We start from the raw sequence: 23,224 nt of genomic DNA, 5'->3' as shown, positions 1-23,224 counted from the left end.
AAATCAGTCTCTTAAAAACAAAATTAGCATTTCCAAATCCAAGCTGCTCTTCAGATCCCTCTTAACCATGCAGGTGTTGAGCATCCCACCAGGTCTCTGTCTCATGCCTATCTATAGCTGGATGGTGCTAAATGTACAGGGGTACCTCTATTATCTGTAATGCAATTATCCAGCAGAATGTTCTCAGGTCAAAGCCTTGAGCTCGATATTGCCTCAATGCACATCCTGCAAAAGTTTCTTTCATTATTTACATTTCATCTTGAGATTGTATTTACTTGATCTCATTCCCAAGTCTCTAGTATATTTTCAGACAAAACATATTAGACCACATTCTGGGGATTCTCAATTATTCAGCAACTTCCATTATCCACTAGAAAGATATACCTCCAGTATACTGGATAATGGAAATCTATCTGGAACAGTCTTCAGGGACCTTAATGTTCAGCCATGGGTGTTGGAGGCATTCTGCTGCAGTTGCCCGTTTCTCCGGTATAAACTTGAGCATTTGATGAAGAAAGTCCGAAAATATAGCTGCATCCGCCAACGGGAACTCATATTTCTCTACAAGTACATCGTACAATCCCCAGGGTCTTATTGTCTTGATGTGACGTAGCTCACCTGAGAACAGAAATAGGAACAAAGTTTATATGGTTTGCATAGGATTGGCTCCAGCTGTATGTGGTTGTGAGTGGGTATGCAGTAGCCACATTTCCTTCCCTGCTCAATAGTATTTGAAAACTTTTGATAAAGCTTTGCACACAGAAACATGCAATGTGACTTTCATCACATGACGAGTTCCCAATCTCCAGCAGGTCCACGATGATGCATCATGAGGTGTTTCACCAAAGGGAGGGAGGGAGGGACAACTGGAGGCAAATCCACCAAAAGATCAGAAGGAGACCCTATTGTTACATTCCAGCTCCATCCCGCCCCTGGCCATTTTCCCACAGGTGGCGGGTGTCCGATTAAACCAATTAAAGGCCTGTTAAGACCTGTTAATGGTGGCTGACTGGGATTTTCCAGTCGGCCTCCAAGTTCCTGCAGGTGGCAGGGGTAGGTGGCCGCCCGGCAGCAGACCCAGGGCTCAGCGTTCCATGCAAGCCTAAAGGCCCTTCCTGCCTGCTTGGGTGTAGAGGTGCTCCCCTGGCTCACACACACTCACACTGGTGGCCTGGCTGCAAAAGACATTTTTTATTTAAGCTTTAAAAAAGTTGGAGAGAGGGCCCTCCATTTTGAAGCCAGCTTCTCTCTCATTGACCTACCTGGCATCCTACTGTTGCTTTCAAGATGGAAGGCTTCTGATTGGCCCTCCAGCTTTGACAGCCTGCCCATTGTCCTTAATTGGACAGTGAGCCCGCCCTCTGTACATTAATTGGCTGCTCCAGGGGAAATCACATTGAGTGATTGTTTCCCTCACAGTGTGGGTTTCTGACCCCCATTTGAGCCTGAGGGCTGAGTTCAGAAGCCCACAGGGAAAATACAGCCCTCTGAGTTAGAGGTTATAGGTCCAAACCTCACTCCAGGACTTAAGCACGTGAAGCTAGGCTAATGCTCTACTGTAGTATCGAGGAAGTGCTACTTTGCCAGAGGTGTCATCCTTTAGATGGGATGTTAATCCAAGGTTCCACTTGTTGATTCAAGTGAACACAAAAGATCGAATGGGACTACTCATTTTGGATTGTTTTTAGCCATAATAGCAGCAAAGTATAGTTAACAAAGTCAAGTGAGTCTCAGTGACTGGTGACCCAGTGATATAAATGGAAAAAAATCATTAAACGGAGAGAAACAATGACAGGTATCCCTGGAATTGGGAATGAGGAAAGTCACTGAACTGAGGCTTTGACAGATGGGGAGTTTCAAGACTCCTTGTGGGAATGAATGAAGTGTGAACTATCTACTGGATGCTTGGACATATACACCTCAATCTAAAAAGCAAACACACTGTATGGTGTGGTATTGCATCACACAATCGAGGAAGATCCCAGGTTTGATCTCTGGTATGTGCTCAGATAGCCAATTGCACCTGATGTAGCAGTTGAGACACTAGAATTGATCTTAACGTGACTGAGATAAGGTGGGGGAAAATTGGCCAGCGTTCCTGTAATTAACTATGACCCAGCGGCCTCTGCTGAAAGTGTATGTGCATGAGCTGGGTGAAGACGACTTGGGCTCAGCTGCAGTCAAACTAAACAGTGCACTGATCTATCAAGGAAGCTTTTAGGTACAAAGTTGACGGATTCTTGTACAGACTGTACAGATAATAGCTTGCATTTAATACAGTCCAGGATTTATGTGATTTGTTACCATACCTTTCAGGTTGAAAAAGTCTTTGGAGTACTTTCCAGATAGCGCACATTTCAATGGGATTCTCCCAAGCAGCTCAATAATATGTGCAACATGGTCTGTTATGGAAAAGAGCAGTGGGGAAGGAGTGGGTGATGAGTAAAGAAAGGCAAAGAAAAACAGCCCCGATTTACACAATAGCAAATATACTTGATATAGCAAATCTTAAACTGATTTAAATGTTTGCCTCTTTGTGTCTGGGTAGGGGGGTACTCTGGGGTGATACTTCACAACTTCATTAAAAATCCATTTACAGAATAACAGTAGCCAGGTTACTCTTTGCTCAAAATCAACGTATCAGTTTGTGCCAATGAATGAGTGCAAGGGATGGGGTAAGTGCATATGTAAGAGAGACAGTGGGCTGAATTTTGTCCAATTCATAACGTCGGGCTCCGTGGTAGTTGGCGGGGGGGGGGGGGTGGTGCCAGAAGATCATATCGGCAGCGACCCGCCACAGAGCCCAACGCCAGGTTTGCTGGGCCCAATCTTCCTGGCAGTGGTGAGGCTCTGTGGCAGCATCCCAGCAGCCCCCACCATCCCCATCCACCCCCCCGCTGCTCGGTGATGGAACCTGACTTAAAATATTTAAATAAATTCTATATATACATTTAAATCCAATTGCCGGCGATCTTACCTTCGAATCCGGCTCTTCAGTGCGACAGGCAGCATTCACGCACCTTCATTTTCCCATCCAGGGAAGGCTGGCGCCACCAAGGTGGGGAAAGGGGGGAATCAGAGCATTTTTAGTGTAGTGGGGTGGGGGAGAGAAGGGGTCAACTCTGCAATTTCAGCGGACAGGGGGTGGGGAGGGACGGACCAAACATTTATTTTTTGTGTAGTTGGGGTGAGGGGGTCAACTGTCATCTGTCAACTCAGGCCTGGCAGCCCTTTAAAACTGCGGCCAGCGCAGAAACAGACGACATTGGCCGCCCCCGCCATGTGACTGGGGGGGGGAACGGCCACCCTGCATATTGCAATGAGCTGCCGCTCCTGGCGGCAGGAAAATAAAACCCAGCCCAGTGTTTGTGTGAGAGAGACAGAGAGAGCACGAATGCCTGGCAAACAGACACCAGGAAAGGCAGACAATAAACTACAGACAGGAAGAGACAACAGCCCATAATTGCTCATTAGGCCTTGGGAGAGGAATGTGGATCTGGGATGGTGTGGAAACTTTGCCCATACACTGCCTGTGTCCATGATTCCGTATGAAGCCCTGTGCTCAGGCTACTTGGAATGCCTTGGACTGATGCTCAACATTTCCAACACACCTGGAGGCTCCTGCTTGAGGAGGGGCAACAATTTAACTGAAGCATTTTTCTACCGTATCAGAAGGCCTGCAGGGCTCTACTGGGTTGCCTCAAAAATTAAAAATATTCCCTTGTGCCGCCTTCTGCTAGTTTTGCCACTATGCTCATCGGTAACCCTGGTGTCCAGTGTAAACGAAGGAAATATGTGAATGGGTGTATTATGGCCCGGCTAAATACCTGCCAGGATTTCCAACAGGCTGGAAAGGAATGGAGCCCTGGTGGACCCAGGGTCCGTATTCCACCCCCCACAGACACTGCATAATAAGACCACCTTCCTCATAGCCTGGAATTTCAGCCCCAGAGGAGCTGCTGTGACAAACAGACTGACAGAAAAAAGACTGAGAAAAAATGATACAGGATGACACTACCAAGAACAATTGGTAAAATTGCAGTATAGCTCCAGCTCTCTGCTACTGAGGGATCTAGGACAGGAGCACACAAAATTACTCCCTTAATATTAATTTATTCTGTTTATATCAGAAACTATTTTTGTGCTTCAGGTGTCACATTTTTAACTTCTTTCCTTCCCTCTTTTTTCCATACAGTAAGCCAAAGGTGCAGCCTAATCTCATATTTCTGTCAGTGCTGCTGCATTACTAACTGCTGAAAGGTTCCTCAAAGTGGGCCAAGTTGATTCTCTCTTCGAGGTTTTCTCTCTTGCTCTTGGGAATTATTTGCATGCAAAAGCACTACTGAGACTTCAGAAATCTTGGAGGAATGGGTTGGATAACTTGCGAACTGGGTCATGCACATAGTAAATAAATCTATCCTGTAACTGGCTAAGTAGGTGTCTCACTGGCAGAGTTGGACACACTTTATGCTGCTGAACCCATAGGAACTGAATAAATTAAAGAACATATGTAACTGGGTCAATATTCCCATCTGTGGTACAAACCTATTATTGGGAATTCAGTTCAATGTGGGTTAGTGATGGGTATCTCAACTTTGTGAAATCTTGTGCGTATCAAAGCAAGTGATGTCTGTCTTGGGAATTTAACATTTTCCACAGCTTTCACCCAATATCAACATAAAGCAGTAAAACCTCAGGAAGAAAAGTTAATGCTTTCTTTACAATGCCTTATCAAACACTCCCCAGTTCATGTTATGCACAGTTTAAGAAGCAGGATCCTTCTACACTCTTCAACATTATTCCAGCCCACCTCTTGGATGATATTTTAATTTCCCATACTAGCCATCCTTGTTAGCTCTTTGAGTTACATTCCAATTTAGTGTGGAAATATAGAGAAATGTAGTAGATCTTCTGCTACATTCCCTCCTGAACTATGACAGGACTGTAGTAGAAGACCTGCAAATTTTGGGGGCCATGATTTTTAATATATTTAACATATGTTTTAATATGTGTATTTACATTGTGCCTTGTCATGTTAAATATGTCAAAGTGCTCCACAGAATGAATTACATTTAAAGTTTAGTGCCCGTTGTTATGCAGGCAAATGCAACTGCCATTCTGTATCAACACGAGCAAACAAACAATAATCAAATAAATGACTAGTTAATCTGTTTTTTGGCAGAAATGTTGGCCAGCATATCAGGATGAGTCCATTTCAGTGTTCTGTTTTGGAATGACATGGTCAAGAGCCACTCCTTGCCAGTTTCCTCATCCAGGGAGTGAGTGAGTGAGTGTGTGAACACCACAAATGATGGGGAGAAACTACTTTCACGAACGAGCAGGGAAGAGAGAGCATGGCAGTGAGATTAGTTTATGATTGCTCTGTCAAAGTCTATGCACAATAGCCTGATTGGCTTCTTCTGTCCTATAGACTTCTATGGCTCTGAAAAATATGGTCTATTTCCTTCACCCTTCCAAAAAGTATGCAGTAAGCCCATCCACACCTCAACCTTTACCAGCATTTAGGAAAAAGGAATGAAGGAGAAGGTTGGGGAAGTTGCCATTTTTAACACATTGGCAGTGAAATAGTGTCTACAAGTTTCTAAGCAGCAGAATGTGAAGGCAAAGGTCTGTGGTTTCGAATTCCATGCACTGGTGCCCATCACTTCCAATTTTACACAAGTGAAATTGCAGTTTGTCAGTTACATCTGATGAGTTAATTCCCTTACCCTCATCTTGGGAGAAGGCCTTTCCAGGTCGAGGGTCAAACAGGTACTCACCCGTCGCCAGCTCAAAGGTCTGTATACATAAAAAGAGACAGACACCATTTCCTGTTCGCATTATTAATGGCATGAAATCCAATAAAATTTCACATTCAGTCAATCACAGATTGTAAATTAGTAAAAATATTAGAGCCTTGAGGGGAGAACTGGACAAATATTAGTGACACAGTGCCTGAAGGAGCCATATATGTAACTTGTAGGATTCTCTAAATTTATTTCCTGAAATTTAGAGGGTGCTGCTTCATAGGTTTGCTCCATCATGAAGTGATTCTCCCTGCAATTGTCTTTACCTAAACTGAGTTTATCTCGAAGAGTATCTGCAGAGACAGGGGGTAAAGGTGGAGAGGTTGAGTTTACCTCACAAGTCTTTCACACCTCTATTGTCCACTTCAAAAGAAACAGTGAAAGAGACCAGGTAAGCTGCACATTCCTCAGTCAGAGAATTGTGTTTGGTATAAGAATGGTTCCATCTTACTGCCAATGCCTGGCTTTGTTTCCATGGCAACATTGACACTATCGCGTTGCTCACTATAGCTGATGCTGTAAAAAATGTATTGGATTGGATCAATTTCACATGCACTACCCCAAATAATTTAAAATTAACTCTAAAAAGTAGTGCATGTTTTTAAATGTTATTTCCTTTTCCCTGATTTTCTTTATTCATTTTCCCTTCTCATTAGACCTCGGCACTCTTTGCACTCCTTTCCACACTAAAATCTGAGGCGAAACCTTCTCTCACTACTGTTGCTGCTACTCCAAGCTTGTCAATAGGAGGTCAATGAAACCAGCCAGCTTAAATCCACATTTAGCCTGGACTTTACCCTAATTCCCTCGTTATGAGGAAGCACTTTGCCTCCACTCAGCACCTCGCCTTCAAGGCACATCTGAGACCAGCAAGTGAACGCACAAACACACATCCTAGAGTTGGCATGTAAATATATTGTACACGTTCCAAATGGAATGTAGTGGCTGGGGCTCGGGCACTCCAGTTGCTTAATTTGAGGAGGACTCAAAATAAATAACGAGGCTTTAGTGAACACAGGCTACCAGCAGTAGGCCTCAGGCAACAGGTATGGCCATTAGATTACTAGCCCATAAGATTTATATTGCAGTAACCTCAGCTATGTTACACAGTAACGAGCATCATCAAATGGCATGTCACAGACATTGTAAAGCTGGAAGTATTGCTATATTTCTTACCAGACAGGCCGTGCTCCATATGTCAGCAGGAGACCCATAGCCAGCTCCGAGGATGATCTCCAGTGCACGGTACTGTCTAGTCTGGATCTCTTCTGAAACATGCTTAAACTGGAACAAAGACAAGACAGGAATGATTTACAACCTTACAGAAAAGCTTGTTTATTTGACACTAAGCACAGTTTTTTTATGAGGTTGTAAATCATTCCTACTACTCAGTGTAGAATGATGAATGCTGGACCTTGGAGTGATGTTAACATTTTGTGAGCAGTTCAGATGGTTTAAAAAATATATATCTGAATCTGATTGTATTTTATCACACACTTATGGGTCAAGTGGAGTCTAAGTGAAGCTCTCTGTGCAGCATTCCTTGAAGCAATCCCAGGCAAGCTATTGCATGGATATGTAAAACAAAGGTACTGCTCCACTGCTCTAAAATGTGCCCCTAGAAAACATCCCCAAACTCACTTCATGTTCAGCCCTTGCAACTATTCAAGACATGCTAAATGATTTTGGATCTTCTGCCCCGATGCAAAGCACTTCACAACAATTCTGTTCAGGCACAGCTTCACTCCTCCAGCAATGCAGAAGAGGATGTGCTTTGTTTTAGAAGTAAGAGGACAGAAAAAGTGATTAGTGTGGCTCATTAGGGAGATGGAATGTGAGGGAGATGGGTGAAATTTTGATCCAGTACTAGACTTACTTCTAAGAGAGGACTACTAACCCCCAGCTATAAAACCTAATATTTGAGCAATCTGTCTAAAAAAAACTATCTCAGTCATGCTGCATCCCAGCATTCCATGATGGAATGGAACTCACCGTCCAGCACCCACTTCCCAGATCCACAATTTTTATGCTTATTTCTTGAGCATGTTCAGGATCCAAAGGGTTCAGAAGTGATTGTTCTGCTTGGATTACCTCTGAGAATAATGACAAAATTCCAAGTCAGCTCAAAGAAGATTTGAAATCTCTGTTCAGATTTGGCACATTTCTTAACATTATTGTCGAGTCCCTGGTGATATGAGTCTGGCTAATGCTAGTCAATGGGTGGCTATATTTTGAACACTTTGCACCAGTAATGAATAAACAAGTGGAGGATGAAAGTTACAAATTCTTTATTTGTAGAACATCAGGCTGTATAATGTAGCTTTATGTTATGAAAAACTGTCAGTTATAAAAAATTTGGAACAAATTAAATCAGGTATTTTGTGTTTTCGAGAACTCTGAATGAGTCGTGTTTTTGGAAAAGCTGGACAAGGTGTGTTTTTTGGAATGTTATATGCTTCTTCCATGCCTTCCACTACCTGATGGTCTCGGATTTGCTTCACCCATCCCCTGTTGCACAGAAGCTGCCAATTGATTGAGGTACTGTTGGTTGACACACAGAAGGATATTCTCTGGTTTGATATCTGTATGCAGGATTTTGCATTTCGTGTGTAGATAGTCAAGACCTTGAAGAACCTGTCACATGCAAACAGAGTACAGGCAATCAGTCACAACACATAACGTGCATCGCAAATAAGAACTGGGTGATCAGCCAATCAAATTTTTCTATCATCAGCTGTGAGACATATTTTCAAAAGAGCAGAGTAGTCACTCTTTGATAATATTGATTTTTTTTCCCCTCACCATCTTACTTTAGGCTCCCTCTGGCTGAGAGAAGGCACCAGCTATCATGTTCCCAGCTCACTAACTTTATTAGGAAAAAGGAAGGACTTACTTTCATATCGTGCCTTATCAAATCCCCAGACAGTCCCAAAGCTCTTCACCACCAATAAATTACTTTTGAAGTGCAGTACTGTTGTTTTATAGGAAAATGCAGCAGAATATGTGCACACAGTAAGGTCCCACAAATAGTAAATGAGATGAATGGCTGGTTAATCAGTTATTGAGGGAGGAGAGTTGGCCAGGATACTGGGAAAGTACCTTTCTCTGCTTCAAATAGTATCATAGGATGTAAAACATATTGCTAGTCTTATGGGTGCTCAGTAGGCAAGTGGCTATGGTACTGCAGTGGCAATCTAAAAGTCGAGAGTTCGACTCACACTATGGCAAGTGAAATTTAATTCAATAAATCTGACAACTTTATGGCACCTGAATCAAATTGATTATGAATGATAATTGTTAAATAAAAGTCGACTGCTTCACTGATGGCTTCTATCAGGGGAACTAAGGATGGACTATAAATACGGCATTGTCCACATCCTGAGAGCAAAGAAAAAAAAATTCAGCTGCCAGTTTGTCAGAATGTCATGGGTTCAAGCCTGTTCCAAGTCTTGGGCTCAGAATCTAGGCTGATATCTCCATGGATTGCAATGAGTGGAGCACAAGTCGGGCCTGTTCTGCTCAGGATTCTTCACCAGCTGCAGCAATCAAAGCAGTGACCTCTCCAAAAAAAGGTACAATTTTTCAAAATCATTCCTATGGAGCCAGGAGATGCAGGACTGCTCCCTGATTCCACAGTATTCCCAATCGCACCTCCACCCTCCAGTTATCACTCAATGCTCAACATCCCCCCTCCTACCCCACCCCTTCCTACTGTCAAGAATTCAGGCTGCTGCTGGCAAGGCAAGCGGCCCAATATTCAGCTTCTCAAAATGGACGAGCTGCCTGCGGAGGCACGACAGGCACAGGCAGCTCACCCAAAAAATATTAATGAGGCCCAAGGTCCAATTTCAGGCCTCTCTGTTGGGGCATGTGCTCAAGAGAGTCGCCCACTTCAGGATCAAAACAGGCATAAAGGAAGTCTTTGTTCCCCTGGAGCAGACCTCAGTCTCACCTGTTGGATAATCCTTTTGACACAAGTCATGGGCAGTCCCTGCTGCTTTGACCTGAGAATCCATCGATGAAGGTGGTCACCAAGCAGTTCAATAACCAAGCACACATCTGGGGGAAGAGTGAAGGATTGTTACAAAACACTTAGTCACTCCTGACTAATTAGGAATGATGTTTTGAAGAAATAAAAAAGACTTGTATTTATATAGTGTCAACCCCATTTCTCAGAATCATCTCAAAACATTTCACATACAATGAACTAATTTCAAGTGCAGTGATTGTTATTATGTAGCCAAACACAGGAGGCATTTGCACACAGGAAGATTCTACAAACCATACTGAGATGAACAGTCAATTAATCTGTATTTGCTGACAATGGTCAAGAGAGGAACAAACACCAGAATGCGCGATGCTCCCTTCCAAATAGTGCTCTTCATTAACATCCATCCGAATAGACTGTTTAATATCTCACCCGAAAGATGATATCTACAAGAATGCAACACTCATTCAGTACTGTGTTGCAAGTATCAGTTTATGAATTCAAACTCCTCATATGGGATGAGAACTCATAATTTTTAAAGCCCAGAGGCAAAAATGCTACAAGCTGAATCAAAATGACACTGCCAAAACTAGAGATTACTAAATCAATGAGTTAGCCCTGAAACTGAAACTTGCCAAAGTACACTCATAGCACAGATAAAGATCCATATCCTCAAAAACCTTCACTCCGAAGCCCATTCATAAAAAAATCTACATTCTCAAATGCCTTTTACACTTAGTTCATTCATAAAGTTCAATGATCTCAAATAACATCATTCTCAACTCATTTAATCATGCTCAAAATAATCTCCTCAGCTCATTTATAAAAATCTGGTTTCATGTACCCCTTTCAACCGGAGATATGCAGGTGACTGCTTCCAGAATTCTGCCTCTGCCACTTAATAATGTTTGCAAAGAAGGTCACAACAGCTGCCTGGATTAACTCTCATATTTCCTCCCCTTGAAGAAATATCTGGGCTGTGCTTGACAACTTGTGACATAACTGAGATCAGGAGCTCACTGTATGGATAACTGGTATACTCCCTATTCTGACAGAATGCACTTCCCTGTAATCATTAAATATACACTAATTAAAATCATCTTTTCCTATGCCATATTTAAAACAAATCAATGTCATCCAGAAGTAGATTGAAAGGATACGAACACCATTCAGACCAACTATTATAAAATCATCCAATAGCTGGACAATTCTCTCTTTGTCTGGGTCCTTTGTGCTTTTCCATTTCACCTGAGAAAATAAATAACATTTTAGAAGGAAGTGATGGAAAGGATAAACCATTTACAAACGACCAATGTATCCTCAGGATTATTTTACTGTTTGAAATTCTGGCACCCCATGCTGGAAGGGTGTTAGAGAATCCTTATTTCATTTCTGTAAATTTCTTGAAGCAGGTGGAAGGAGGGAAAGCGTCAAGAAATCCTTTTGGAAGCAACTGGGACAGAAAAGTGAATTGTTATATTTGTTACATGTAATGTAATACAACATCCTGTTTTAGTAATCCCTGCAAGCTTTTATGACGAGGGATTACAAAATTTCAGGGTATTTCTGTAATATTAGAGAAAGGATTACATTTACAGCTTCTCTAGACTCATCTTTTGTTCCTTTACTTGTCCCATTTACACCCCCTTTTGCCTTGCAACATCATCCTTTTTGTCAATTAATCTCTCCTGTCTTCTAGCCCATCACAGACCTTCCTCTTCTGTTCTCCCCTACCGTTCCCTGCCTCTGTACCTGCTTAAAAACTGTTACATCCCGAGCTTCTTCCAGTTCTGATGAAAAGCCATTGACCTGAAACCTTAACTTTGGTTCTCTCTCCACAGGTGTTGCCTGACCTGCTGAATATATCCAGCATTTTCTGTTTCTATTTCAGATTTCTAGCATCTGCAGTATTTTGCTATTGCCGCCACACCCTGCCCAGTCCGTTGCATATCTCCATAAGTAGGTGTGACTTGCTGTTTAAAACCTCCTGGACTTGGCCAAGAAATTGGACTTGCGCCCAAAACAGGTGGTAAGTCAGTGCAATGAGATCCCCGGCAGCCTGAGGCCCCAATCGATATTCGGTCTTGGCCTCTTTTGTATTAAACACGTGAACTGCAGATACCAGTCGGGCATCTTAATGCAACTCGGCAGTCAGAACCTGCCCGGTGGAATGCGAGACTAGTGTACAGTATAATGACCAGCACTGACTAGATGGAATAAATGACTGTTTCTGTGCTGTATATTCTAGGTAATTCTGACTGATGCCAAACTAGCTGGAATGTAGGTTTTGAAGGGATGGGGAGAGGAGGTCAAGTGGAGAGGGCGAGCTCAGGCCGGTCCTCCTGGCTCCACAAAAGCTATTAAAAAGTTAAAACATTCTCTAGCTGTCTTTGGAGCAATCTCCAGTAGTCCCTGTAAGGAATGCTGGTTAGGCCACTCAAGACCTGGAACAACTTGGCAGAGCATGCATGATGCAAGTTTATATCAATTGGAGTCTACAACCAGCATAGGCCCCCTATTTATATTTGCAAAGCACCTAAAGCCTGCTACAGCCTGGCGCCTTGCACATTTGGCAGTCGGCACACTTGCAGGCGACACTGAGCACGGGACATCACAATCCAAAATTCGTCCGCCTATCCTACATTTTGCGTACAAAAAAAAAGGAAATGATGTTGAATTTCTGCCCCTTTGTGTCCAACTTTTACTTCAATTGAATGTTATAGCAATGTTATATCATAAATTGGAGTATGTCACTTCTGTTCCACCGCTGCAGAAGTAAGATAAAATTTAACCTCGCCACCCTCACTAACAGGGCTGAAGGGATATCTCAAGCATATGTTACCCATGGACACTAAGCAATTCATAATTTCATTGGAATGAATCTTGTGTTGTCACTGGAGAAAGAAATTCACATACACACAGGCTGTTTCCAAATAGCAGACCTAAAGCATAACACATTGAAGCAAAGGGAGGGTGAAGAAACAAGATACGTACAAATATAATTGAACAATGGCAACTCAAATGAATGTACCTTTTTCTTTAAAAGGGTGCTTGTTACAGGGATTGGAATGCAATATCCTGACATCTCTAAGAAAGGAAGCCTCAACATCAGTGTTGCTTTTAAAAATTCATATATGGTGCCGGGCTGTACTAACATTTTTGCCTACATTGGACTGCTGGGATTGACACATCAAATACAGATCACCAAAATAGTCCTTTTGTGGTCAGGAGATCAGATCTGACTGCAAAAATTAGGAATTTCCTTTCTCAAATGGGAGAAATTCAATTTTAACAATGTTACTGTTTTATGGGAGCATTGGAAGTTTTTTTGTTTCCTTGTTCTTGCCAACTGTCTCTGCGTTTCTCATGAATCTGTTGGCTGCTTGATCAGTCAGGTTTGCTTCTCTGGGTGCCAGTCACCCTCCAGTGCCTTGTCCAAGTGGCCATGTGTGAGCCTCAACAGTGGGGGGGGGTGTCATTTTCAGCGGCCTGCCATCTGTTACTGTCCTGAAAGTCTGGTGGCTGAAATCTGGAAGGGAGCCATCTCACTCACTCCAGCGCTGCCCAAGGCCCACCTGATGCACTTTTCAGGAGGGCCTGTAAGTGGGAGAGCAGCTGCCTGCCAATTTGCGGAGGGAAGACACTTGAATATGTAAATTTGTATCCTACATAGGCCATCTCGATTGCAATTTTCAGGTACAAATGGGTAGAACTTGAACGCACATGCTCTGTCCATTATTGCCTGCCATTGAGTGGCCTAACCAGCAGTTTAAAGGGCCGCTGGCGGTTGTTCAAAAACATGGCACAGGTAATTTTTAATTTTTATTTTTGCAGGCCCGGGAGGAGGAGCACTCCTCCTGGCTTTGCAAAAAACAACACCGACTCACTGCTGGCCTCCTGTGTTACCTCCTCACCACCCAGACCTGATCTGTTGGCTGAGGATGTGAGATGACAGAGTTGCCACCCAGTGAGCTGTAGTGGGCATCCATTTTCCAGGTCCTTTCATTGAAAAAGAGAGAGACCTTGCATTTCTACAGTGCCTTTCATGACCTCAGGACATCCCAAAGTGCTTTACAGTCAATGAAGTAAATTTGAAGTGTAGTAACTGCTGTAATGTAAGAAACGCAGCAGCCAATTTATGCACAGCAAGATCCCACAAAACAGCAATGGCCAGATAATCTGTTTTAGTGATGTCGGTTGAGGGATAAGTGTTGACCAGAACACTGAGAAGAATTACCCTGTTCTTCTTCAAATAGTGCCATAGGATCTATTATGTCTACCTGAGAGTGGAGACTGGGCTTCAATTCGAAAGGCAGCATTCCAACAGTGTAGCAGTGCAGTGTCAGCCCAGAGTTTATGCTCAAGTCTCAGGATTGGGTCCTGAGACCACGTCCATCTTTACATTTGTTTAGCACTTCTGTAGGAGGTTACTCACACATTTGAGAAGCCTGATCTCGTCCTGAGCTGCCTCTGTAAACCCCCTTGCACTCTTCGCCACCTTTACTGCCACAAATTTAGTTTTTCTGTTAAATGAAAAATATCTGTATTAAGCTTTCTCACAAAACAACGTGTATTTGTGCAGCATCTTTAATGTAAAAGAAAATGTCGCAAGGCCCTTCACAAAGGTTTCCTCAGATATTGAAGCGATCCATGCCCACATGCACTAAGCCCTGGACAATATCAGGCTTGGCTGATAAGCAGCAAGTAACATTCAAGTCACACAAGTGTCAGCCAATGACTGTCTTGAACAAGAGAGAACCTAACTATGTCCCCTTGACATTGAATGGCATTACCAACGCCCAATCTACCACCATCAACACATTTGGCCAGAAACTCAACTGGACCAGCCACACAAATGCCATAGCTGTGGGAGCTGGTCAGAGGCTGGGTATTCTGCAGCATGTGACCTTTTAAAAAAAAATTATTTCTTGGGATGTCGGTGTCGCTGGCAAGGCCAGAATTTGTTGCCCATCTCTAATTGCCCTTGCCTTGAGTGGCTTGCTAGGCCATTTCAGAGGGCAGTTAAGAGTTAACCACATTGCTGTGGGTCTGGAGTCACATGTAGGCCAGACCAGGTAAGGATGGCAGATTTAATTCCCGAAAGTACATTAGTGAACCAGATGGGTTTTTACGACAATCAATGATTTTCATGGCACCATTACTGAGACTAGCTTTCAACTCCAGATTTTAATTAATTGAATTTCAATTCTATCAGCTGCTGAGGTGGGATTTGAACCCATGTCCCCGGGGCATTAGCCCATGCCTCTGAGAGCTATTGGCCAGTCAGAGGGCCAGCAGCACCACCGGGTGTGGTGGCCATTGGTGGTACTACACCAGGCCTGGGACCAGGTCCATCACTGGAGCCTCGAACTCCAGGTAAGTGTGGAGGTTTTGGCGGGGCTTGTCCACTGGCTCCAGCGAGGGGATGGGGAGGGTGGTTGTTGAGGGTAGGGGAAGTTCATGAAGGGATGGCCTTTGCCACTGGGAGCCCTCCGTGGGCCAGAGATTGCCCATGGAGGAGCCCCAACAACCCCCAACCCTGCAGGGAGGCCGCCTGGTTTTACAGGGTGACCTCCCTGCATGATGGAGGCACCCACCACCATTTGTGTAATTCCAGCGGCAGCAGGCAGAAGCCCTTAAGTGGCTAGTGATTGGCCACTAAAGGGCCTCAATTGGCCTCTGGGCAAGAAGGCTATCTTCAGCCTTCCTGCCCCCGACTTAATTGGAGGGTGACAGCAAGGCGACGGGCCCTCTACCCCACTCGGCTTCCATCTCTATTCTATGGGCCCCCCTGCCTCCCAGCTCATCTCTCGGGGGCCCATTAAATTTTGCCCAAAATGTGCTCCCGACTCCCTACCACCCATTTTATACTATCGCCTAAAGCCAAGATCTGCTCAGTTGCCTCCTTCAGTCGTTCCTTCCTCTTGGACCCGACAGATTTTCAAAACCCAAGCTTGACATAACCTAATTACCATTTTCTGATTTACCTAATCTCTTTTACTATTTCCAACCTTTGTAGTATCCTTGACCATTAACCTTGGTTTCTCAATTTTAAAAAATGTAGACCTCAGCAAAGACATTATTAAAGCCAACATCAACAAGATTGGTTACTTACAGCAGATCCAAGCAAAGCCACACTGTTGAGTAATAGCCCCACCCCAATTTTCTCATCACTTTATATCTTCCATTAAAAATGTCCCCTAACTTCACTGGATGGTAGCCTCCTGTAAAAAAAATTGGTCAGTCTTCAGCTTTAGGCCACCACTTATCAAAAAATTATATTCAAGTTACCAGGAGATGTATAGCTCTCCCTCTCACATGTGCATATACATCAATTCCCGCTCCAGTGCTTGGAAATTGAGATTCAAGATATGACAGAAACAGTTTTATCTCATTATTAAGGTTTAATCCTGTACTGCAGCAAAGGGAGCAGAAATATTACAGTAGAGCTAAATATGCTATTTAAATACATTTCAGAATGGTTTCTCTACTGAAAGTCCTGTCCATCAAACTTCCTGGGTAACACTTCAGCAGCAGTAACATGTTTTTGTTACAAACTTGCACTTCGTTTGTTGAAAATTTGTTTTCATAAAAAAGTGCCAAATTAAACTGAATAGATATCGACAGTACCAATCAATATATAGCATGCAGGAATAAAACTACTCATCAACGCTTGTGATAAGCTTCCAAACAAACATTAACAGTTAGCTAACAGATAGCAATACCAAGGAGCAGATGGGAAATGAAGAAGTCACACCAAATATTTATTTGCAAATCGTGTCAGCTGCCAGCTTGCTTTTTCCACTAAATGTAGGATTTACGACAGGGAATAAGATTTGTAACATTATAAAGATATAAAAAATTTTACAGAAAATGATCAAACTTACCTATATAATAGCATATGCTGTGTCTGAAATAATTTTAACAACATATTCTGCTAGGGGACTGTGCCTGTGGATTGAGTTTATGGAAGTTTCCAGAGTTATTAATGTCAGTTGAAAAGACACAGCAAGGTAGCAGGTTGCAAACATGATATGCATCTGGACCTACCACCCCAAAGCATTTTATCTGGCTGACAGAATCACTGACCATTCATAGATAGTACTGTTGAACTTTCTGACTTTAAGCCTGGCTCCTCCTGTCCATCAATGGCGAGAAAATGTTGAAGGCTGAGAGCTGGGATCCATAGATTTAAACAGAGGCTTCAGGACAGGGTCAAAGCTTAGCATGTATTTACCAATCCTCACTATGATGCAACTAGAGGGACAAGCAGCTGAATGTACTATAGGACTAAGCATTTGTCACCCAGTAGACAATGCTTCCACTAGAAATTGGACCCTGACTTTAATCAACATCAATAGCGTTGAGTGTATGCCCTCCTCAGGGATATTACAAGTATAATTTTTCTTCTCTCTTTCAATCAATGTTTGCCCATCTGCCAGTATGGGAGGTGGTCTGAAACATTCCATACATGGAGGAGAGAAAAGGAGTATAAAATACCATGTGATATGTTGTCAATCCTGCTAGCTTCAAAATTAACAGGTTGAGGAATGAAATACTTGCAGATCTATCTCCAATGCTGCATTAACGTAAATGCTCCTTGAAAAAGAATATGGCTGTGAAATTCGATAATCCCGGAAAATGGGCACAGGGATCGCGATGCACCATCAACCCTCACCTGTTGCTTGTCATGCAGGCAGCACAGAAACACCATGCTGCCTGCTAATTGCATTGTGCAGCCAACATTAAACGCACTGCTGAGTGGCTGCATGTCAGAGCACGGGTGCAAATTGTGAGATGCTATCATGAGTTCAAGCTAGCCTGCACTAATTAATGGTATCCTGTACCGCTTAAAGGGGGGTGCATTTTAGCTGGAGCAGGTCATTCTGAAAGTGATTTTGACCTGGGACAGGCACAAGAATGGCACAAACTGGCAGAGTGCGGTCTCCAAGATTTTCTGATGCTGCACTGGAGGCTTTGCTGGAGGAAGTGGAGAGGAAGAGGGTGGTTCTTTATCCATAGGGGGCCAGGAGGCCCTCCAGATAAACTTTGCAAAGGCAATGTGATCAAGTAGCGTGGCGGTCTAATGATGAATATCTGGATGCAATGCCACAAGAAGTTCAATGACCTCACACAAATAGTCAAGGTCAGTGAATGTAACTTCAAATGCCATAGCCCACCAACTGCACCACTAGCCTCACACCGGGTAGATGGTGGCATAGTGGTAATGTCACTAGACCAGTAATCCAGAGCCCAGGCTAATGGTTTGGGGACATGGGTTTGAATCCCACCATGGCAGATGGTGAAATCTGAATTCAATTAATAAATCTGGATTAAAAAGCTAGTCTAGTGGTGACCATCAAACCATTGTCGATTGCTGTAAAATCCATCTGGTTCACTAATGTCCTTTAGGGAAGGAAATCTGCCTTCCTTACCTCGTCTGGCCTACATGTGACCCACAAAGTGTAGGGGGGGTTCTTAAAAAAGTAATTAAGAGAGCAAAGAGGGGGCATGAAAAATCACTGGCGGACAAGATAAAGGAAAATCCTAAGGCGTTTTATAAGTATATTAAGGGCAAGAGGATAACTAGGGAAAGAATAGGGCCCATTAGGGACCAAAAGTGGCAATCTGTGAGGAGCCGGAGGACATAGGTGAAGTTTTAAATGATTACTTTTCATCTGTGCTCACTATGGAGAAGGACGATGTAGGTGTATAGATCAGGGAGGGAGACTGTGATATACTTGAACATATTAGCGTTGAAAGGGAGGAAGTATTAGCTGTTTTAGCAAGATTAAAAATGGATAAATCCCTAGGCCCAGATGAGATGTATCCTAGGCTGTTATGTGAGGCAAAGGAGGAGATAGCAGGGGCTCTGACACAAATTCTCAAATCCTCTCTGGCCACAAGAGAGGTACCAGAGGATTGGAGGACAGTGAATGTGGTACCATTATTCAAGAAGGGTAGCAGGGATAAACCAGGTAATTACAGGCCGGTAAGTCTAACATCAATGGTAGGGAAACTATTGGAAAAAATTCTGAGGGACAGGATTAATCTCCACTTGGAGAGGTAGGGATTAATCAGGGATAGTCAGCATGGCTTTGTCAGGAGGAGATCGTGTCTAATTTTTCGAGGCGGTGACTAGATGTGTAGATGAGTGTAAAGCAGTTGATGTAGTCTACATGGACTTCAGTAAGGCTTTTGATAAGGTCCCACATGGGAGATTGTTAAGAAGGTAAGAGCCCATGGAATCCAGGGCAATTTGGCAAATTGGATCCAAAATTATCTTAGTGGCAGGAGGCAGAGGGTGATGGTCGAGGGTAGTTTTTGCGAGTGGAAGCCTGTGACCAGTGGTGTACCACAGGGATCGGTGCTGGGACCCTTGCTGTTTGTAGTGTATATTAATGATTTAGACGTGAATAGAGGAGGTATGGTCAGTAAGTTCGCAGATGACACGAAAAGTGGTGGTATCGTGAATAGTGAGGAGGAAAGCCTTAGATTACAGGACGATATAGATGGGCAGAGCAGTGGCAAATGGAATTTAATCCTGAGAAGTGTGAGGTGATGCATTTTGGGAGGACTAACAAGGCAAGGCAATATACAATGGATGGTAAGACCCTAGCAAGTACAGAGGGTCAGAGGGACCTTGGTGTACTTGTCCATAGATCACTGAAGGCAGCAGCACAGGTAGATAAGGTGGTTAAGAAGGCATATGGGATACCTGCCTTTATTAGCTGAGGCATAGAATATAAGAGCAGGGAGGTTATGATGGAGCTGTATAAATGCTAGTTAGGCCGCAGCTGGAGTACTGTGTACAGTTCTGGGCACCACACTATAGGAAGGATGTGATTGCCCTGGAGAGGGTGCAGAGGAGATTCACCAGGGTGTTGCCTGGGCTGGAGCATTTCAGCTATGAAGAGAGACTGAAAAGGCTAGGGCTGTTTTCCTTAGAGCAGAGAAGGCTGAGGGGGGACATGATTGAGGTATACAAAATTATGAGGGACATTGATAGGTTAGATAGGAAGAAACTTTTTCCCTTAGCAGAGGGGTCAATAACCAGGGGGGGGGGGGCTTAGATTTAAGGTAAGGGGCAGGAGGTTCAGAGGGGATTTGAGGAAGAATTTTTTCACTCAGAGGGTGCTTGGAATCTGGAACGCACTGCCTGAAGAGGTGGTAGAGGTAGGAACCCTCACAACATTTAAGTAGTATTTAGATGAGCTCTTGAAACGCCATAGCATACAAGGCTATGGGCCAAGTGCTGGAAAATGGGAGTAGAATAGTTAGGTGCTTGATGGCCGGCATAGACACGATGGGCCGAAGGGCCTGTTTCTGTGCTGTATAACTCTATGACAACAATGTGGTTGACTCTTAAGATGCCCTCTGAAATGGCCTAGCCTGGCAAGCCACAGTTCAAGGGCAAGTAGGGATGGGCAATAAATGCCCACATCCCACAAAAAAAAGAGTAAAAAAAAAAACCACACTGCTCAGTGCACCTGACCCCCATCACTCACCTACCAACAACCTCTATCAATCACCACTCGTATCTAACATTGATAACTTCACCTCACCCTGACAAACTACATGCCTCACATCCACATCTCACAACTTACAGCTGTTCAACCATGGCAGCCACATCACCCAATCACATGTAGAGGTTCCTCAGGCTAGTGTCCTAGGCCCAACCATCTTCAGCTGCTTCATCAATGACCTTCCCTCCATCATAAGGTCAGAAGTGGGGATGTTCGCTGATGATTGCACAATGTACAACACCATTCACAACTCCTCAGATACTGAAGCAGTCCGTGTAGAAATGCAGCAAGACCTGGACAATATCCAGGCTTGGGCTGATATGTGGCAACTAACATTCGCGCCACACAAGTGCCAGGCTATGACTATCTCAAACAAGAGAGAATCTAACCATCTCCCCTTGACATTCAATGGCATTACGATCGCTGAATCCCCCACTATCAACATCCTGGGGGTCACCATTGACCAGAAACTGAACAGGACCTGCCACCTAAATACTCTGGCTACAAGAGGTCAGCGGCTAGGAATCCTGTGGCGAGTAACTCACCTCCTGACTCCCCAAAGCCTGTCCATCTACAAGGCACTAGTCAGGAGTGTGATGGAATACTCTCCACTTGCCTGGATGGGTGCAGCTCCAACAACACTCAAGAAACTCGACACCATCCAGGGCAAAGCAGCCCACTTAACTGGCACACCACCCTCAACATTCACTCCCTCCACCACCGCACAGTGACAGCAGCGTGTACTATCTACAAGATGCACTGCAGAAACGCACCAAGGCTCCTTAGACAGCACCTTCCAAACCTGCGACCTCTACCATCTAGAAGGACAAGGGCAGCAGACGCATGAGAATACCATCACCTGCAAGTGCCCCTCCAAGCCACATACCATCCTGACTTGGAACTATATTGCTGTTCCTTCACTGTCGCTGGGTAAAAGTCCTGGAACTCCCTTCCTAAAAGCACTAAAATAAAAGCAAAATACTGCGGATGCTGGAAATCTGAAATAAAAACAAGAACACCGAAGAAGGGTCACTGACCCGAAACGTTAACTCTGCTTCTCTTTTCACAGATGCTGCAAGACCTGCTGAGTGGTTCCAGCATTTCTTGTTTTTATTCCTAAAAGCACTATTGGTGCACTTACACCACATGGACTGCAGTGGTTCAAGAAGGCAGCTCACCACCACCCTCTCAAGGGCAATTAGGGATGGGCAATAAAAGCTGGCCTTGTCAGTGACACCCATATCCCACAAACGAATAATAAAAAAAACCTGTGATTACGTAGATGTCTATCAGATTTGTTTTATTTCTCTTCTCTTTATTTATGAAATCTGTTCTAAGACCTTTTCTAATGCTGCACTCTAACTAGCCAGTAACACGTAGTTAGACAGTCCTTGGGGATCATGTACAATTTTCTTCCTTCCGGTGCAAAAGCACTTAGCATCACTCAGATTATCATTTTGGAGGTAAAACAGCATTTGTAGCACTGAAAAAATGGAAGCTACAGAGCTGAATTTCACGGCCTATGTGTTCATTATCTGAGTCTGTAACTTGGAAACCCATGGTACTCAAGAGACTCACCAGTGCAGTATTCTGCTGGGTCCTCCTGCCCCTCATCTAACAGCTGCCTTGACATATTGAGAACTTGGCTGGTGAGATCTTTTCCAAGAATCTCCTGCTCTTTATACCGAGATCTGAAATAACAGTAAAAGACAACGCTTTGATGATCACATCAGGAGCTACAAAGGTGGTGGCTGGGAAGAGATTAGTGCAGCATGCTATAGATGATGTCAATACAGGATTCCAGGTGATGTGAGAAAAGCAAAATACTGTGGATGCTGGAATTCTGAAATAAAAACAGAAAATGATGGAAATACTCAATAGGTCAAGCAGCATTGATGAAAGCGGTTCTGACGATAGGTCATTGACATAAAACACTGGGCTAGATTTTTGCACAACCCCCTCACCCACCCAACACCCATTCCCCCCAGGGCCAGGATCGGAGACTGACAGGAGCCATTTTTGTGGCGGTGGGTGCAGGGGGTCATCAGGACTAACTGCCTGCATGAGGCGGATAGCTGATCAGGCTCATTAAGACCCTAATTGGGGCCAAATAAAGGAATTTTTCAGGTTCCTGCAGGCGGTGGGGACCATTTAAATGCCTGGAGGTGGGACCCCATCGACAGGCCAGGGGGCCAGTGCTCTAGGCAGGCCTGGAGGTCTTTCCCTGCCTGCCTGGGTGCAGGAGCAGCCACAGACCATCCTGTAGAGGGACTCCCTCACCAAATTGGTGGCCTGGCTGTTGAATCTATGTTTTTAATTAAAGATTTTAAGAAGTTAGAGAGAGGGAGCCTCCATCTTGAAATGTTCTCTCTACTTGCCTTCCATTGCAACCGCCTGCCCTTTTCAAGCTGGGAGGCCTCTGATTGGTCCTCCAGCATTAAAGCCCGCTTGCCGCCCTTAAATGGACAGCGAACCTGCCCTCTGGCCTTTAATTTGACCACCCCAGGGAAAATCAAAAGTGAGTGACTGCTCCATCCGAGGGCGGGTTCGGGACCTGGACACTATCCTGACTTCTGTTTCCTGCTCCCAGAGCGAAAATCCAGTCAAGTAACTCTGTTTTTCTCTCTCCAGAGATGCTGTCACACCTGCTGAGTATTTCCAGCATTTTCTGTTTTTATTCCAGATGATGGGAGTCTGGAAGCATAGCAAGTAGGCAATTAAGTTCTGGCTAGGTAGAATATAGACATAATACAATTTTGTGAGGTGAAGTTTTTCACAGCACTGTGCAATGTGAAGTCAGCAGGATTAGCATACAACTTAATTTCTTTACCATAGATCATCAAAGCACCAAAGTGCAATGCAATAAAAAGTTAGGTAATACACAAAAAACACAATCAAAAATC

At 43.9% G+C, this 23,224-nt stretch overlaps 1 protein-coding gene across 1 annotated transcript; it reads right to left on the bottom strand.

Moving 5' to 3' along the window:
• Positions 1 to 409: 409 nt before the first annotated feature.
• LOC137380347 (SRSF protein kinase 3-like) lies at positions 410 to 21,954 on the bottom strand. The gene is made up of 11 exons (XM_068052275.1): positions 21,900 to 21,954; positions 15,911 to 16,019; positions 14,231 to 14,318; positions 10,956 to 11,043; positions 9,760 to 9,866; positions 8,285 to 8,441; positions 7,800 to 7,900; positions 6,984 to 7,091; positions 5,730 to 5,799; positions 2,310 to 2,402; positions 410 to 618 (listed from the first exon to the last, which is right to left on the bottom strand). Exons 1-11 carry the CDS (start codon positions 21,952 to 21,954, stop codon positions 410 to 412), a joined length of 1,185 nt encoding a protein of 394 aa, XP_067908376.1.
• Positions 21,955 to 23,224: the final 1,270 nt, after the last annotated feature.

The sequence above is a fragment of the Heterodontus francisci genome, chromosome 19, assembly GCF_036365525.1.
Source record: "Heterodontus francisci isolate sHetFra1 chromosome 19, sHetFra1.hap1, whole genome shotgun sequence".
NCBI classification, from domain to species: Eukaryota; Metazoa; Chordata; class Chondrichthyes; order Heterodontiformes; family Heterodontidae; genus Heterodontus; species Heterodontus francisci.
This window is presented reverse-complemented; position numbering and strand designations above follow the sequence as displayed.

What these genes read in the sequence shown, in the direction of transcription:
- LOC137380347 (XM_068052275.1), bottom strand. Translation starts at nt 21,954, where the DNA reads ATGTCAAGGCAGCTGTTAGATGAGGGGCAGGAGGACCCAGCAGAATAC. An exon ending in AGCAAATCCGAGACCATCAG is followed by an intron (nt 7,901 to 8,284) that starts GTAGTGGAAGGC and finishes CATTATTCTCAG; the next exon opens with AGGTAATCCAAGCAGAACAA. An exon ending in TATGGAGCACGGCCTGTCTG is followed by an intron (nt 5,800 to 6,983) that starts GTAAGAAATATA and finishes TTATGTATACAG; the next exon opens with ACCTTTGAGCTGGCGACGGG.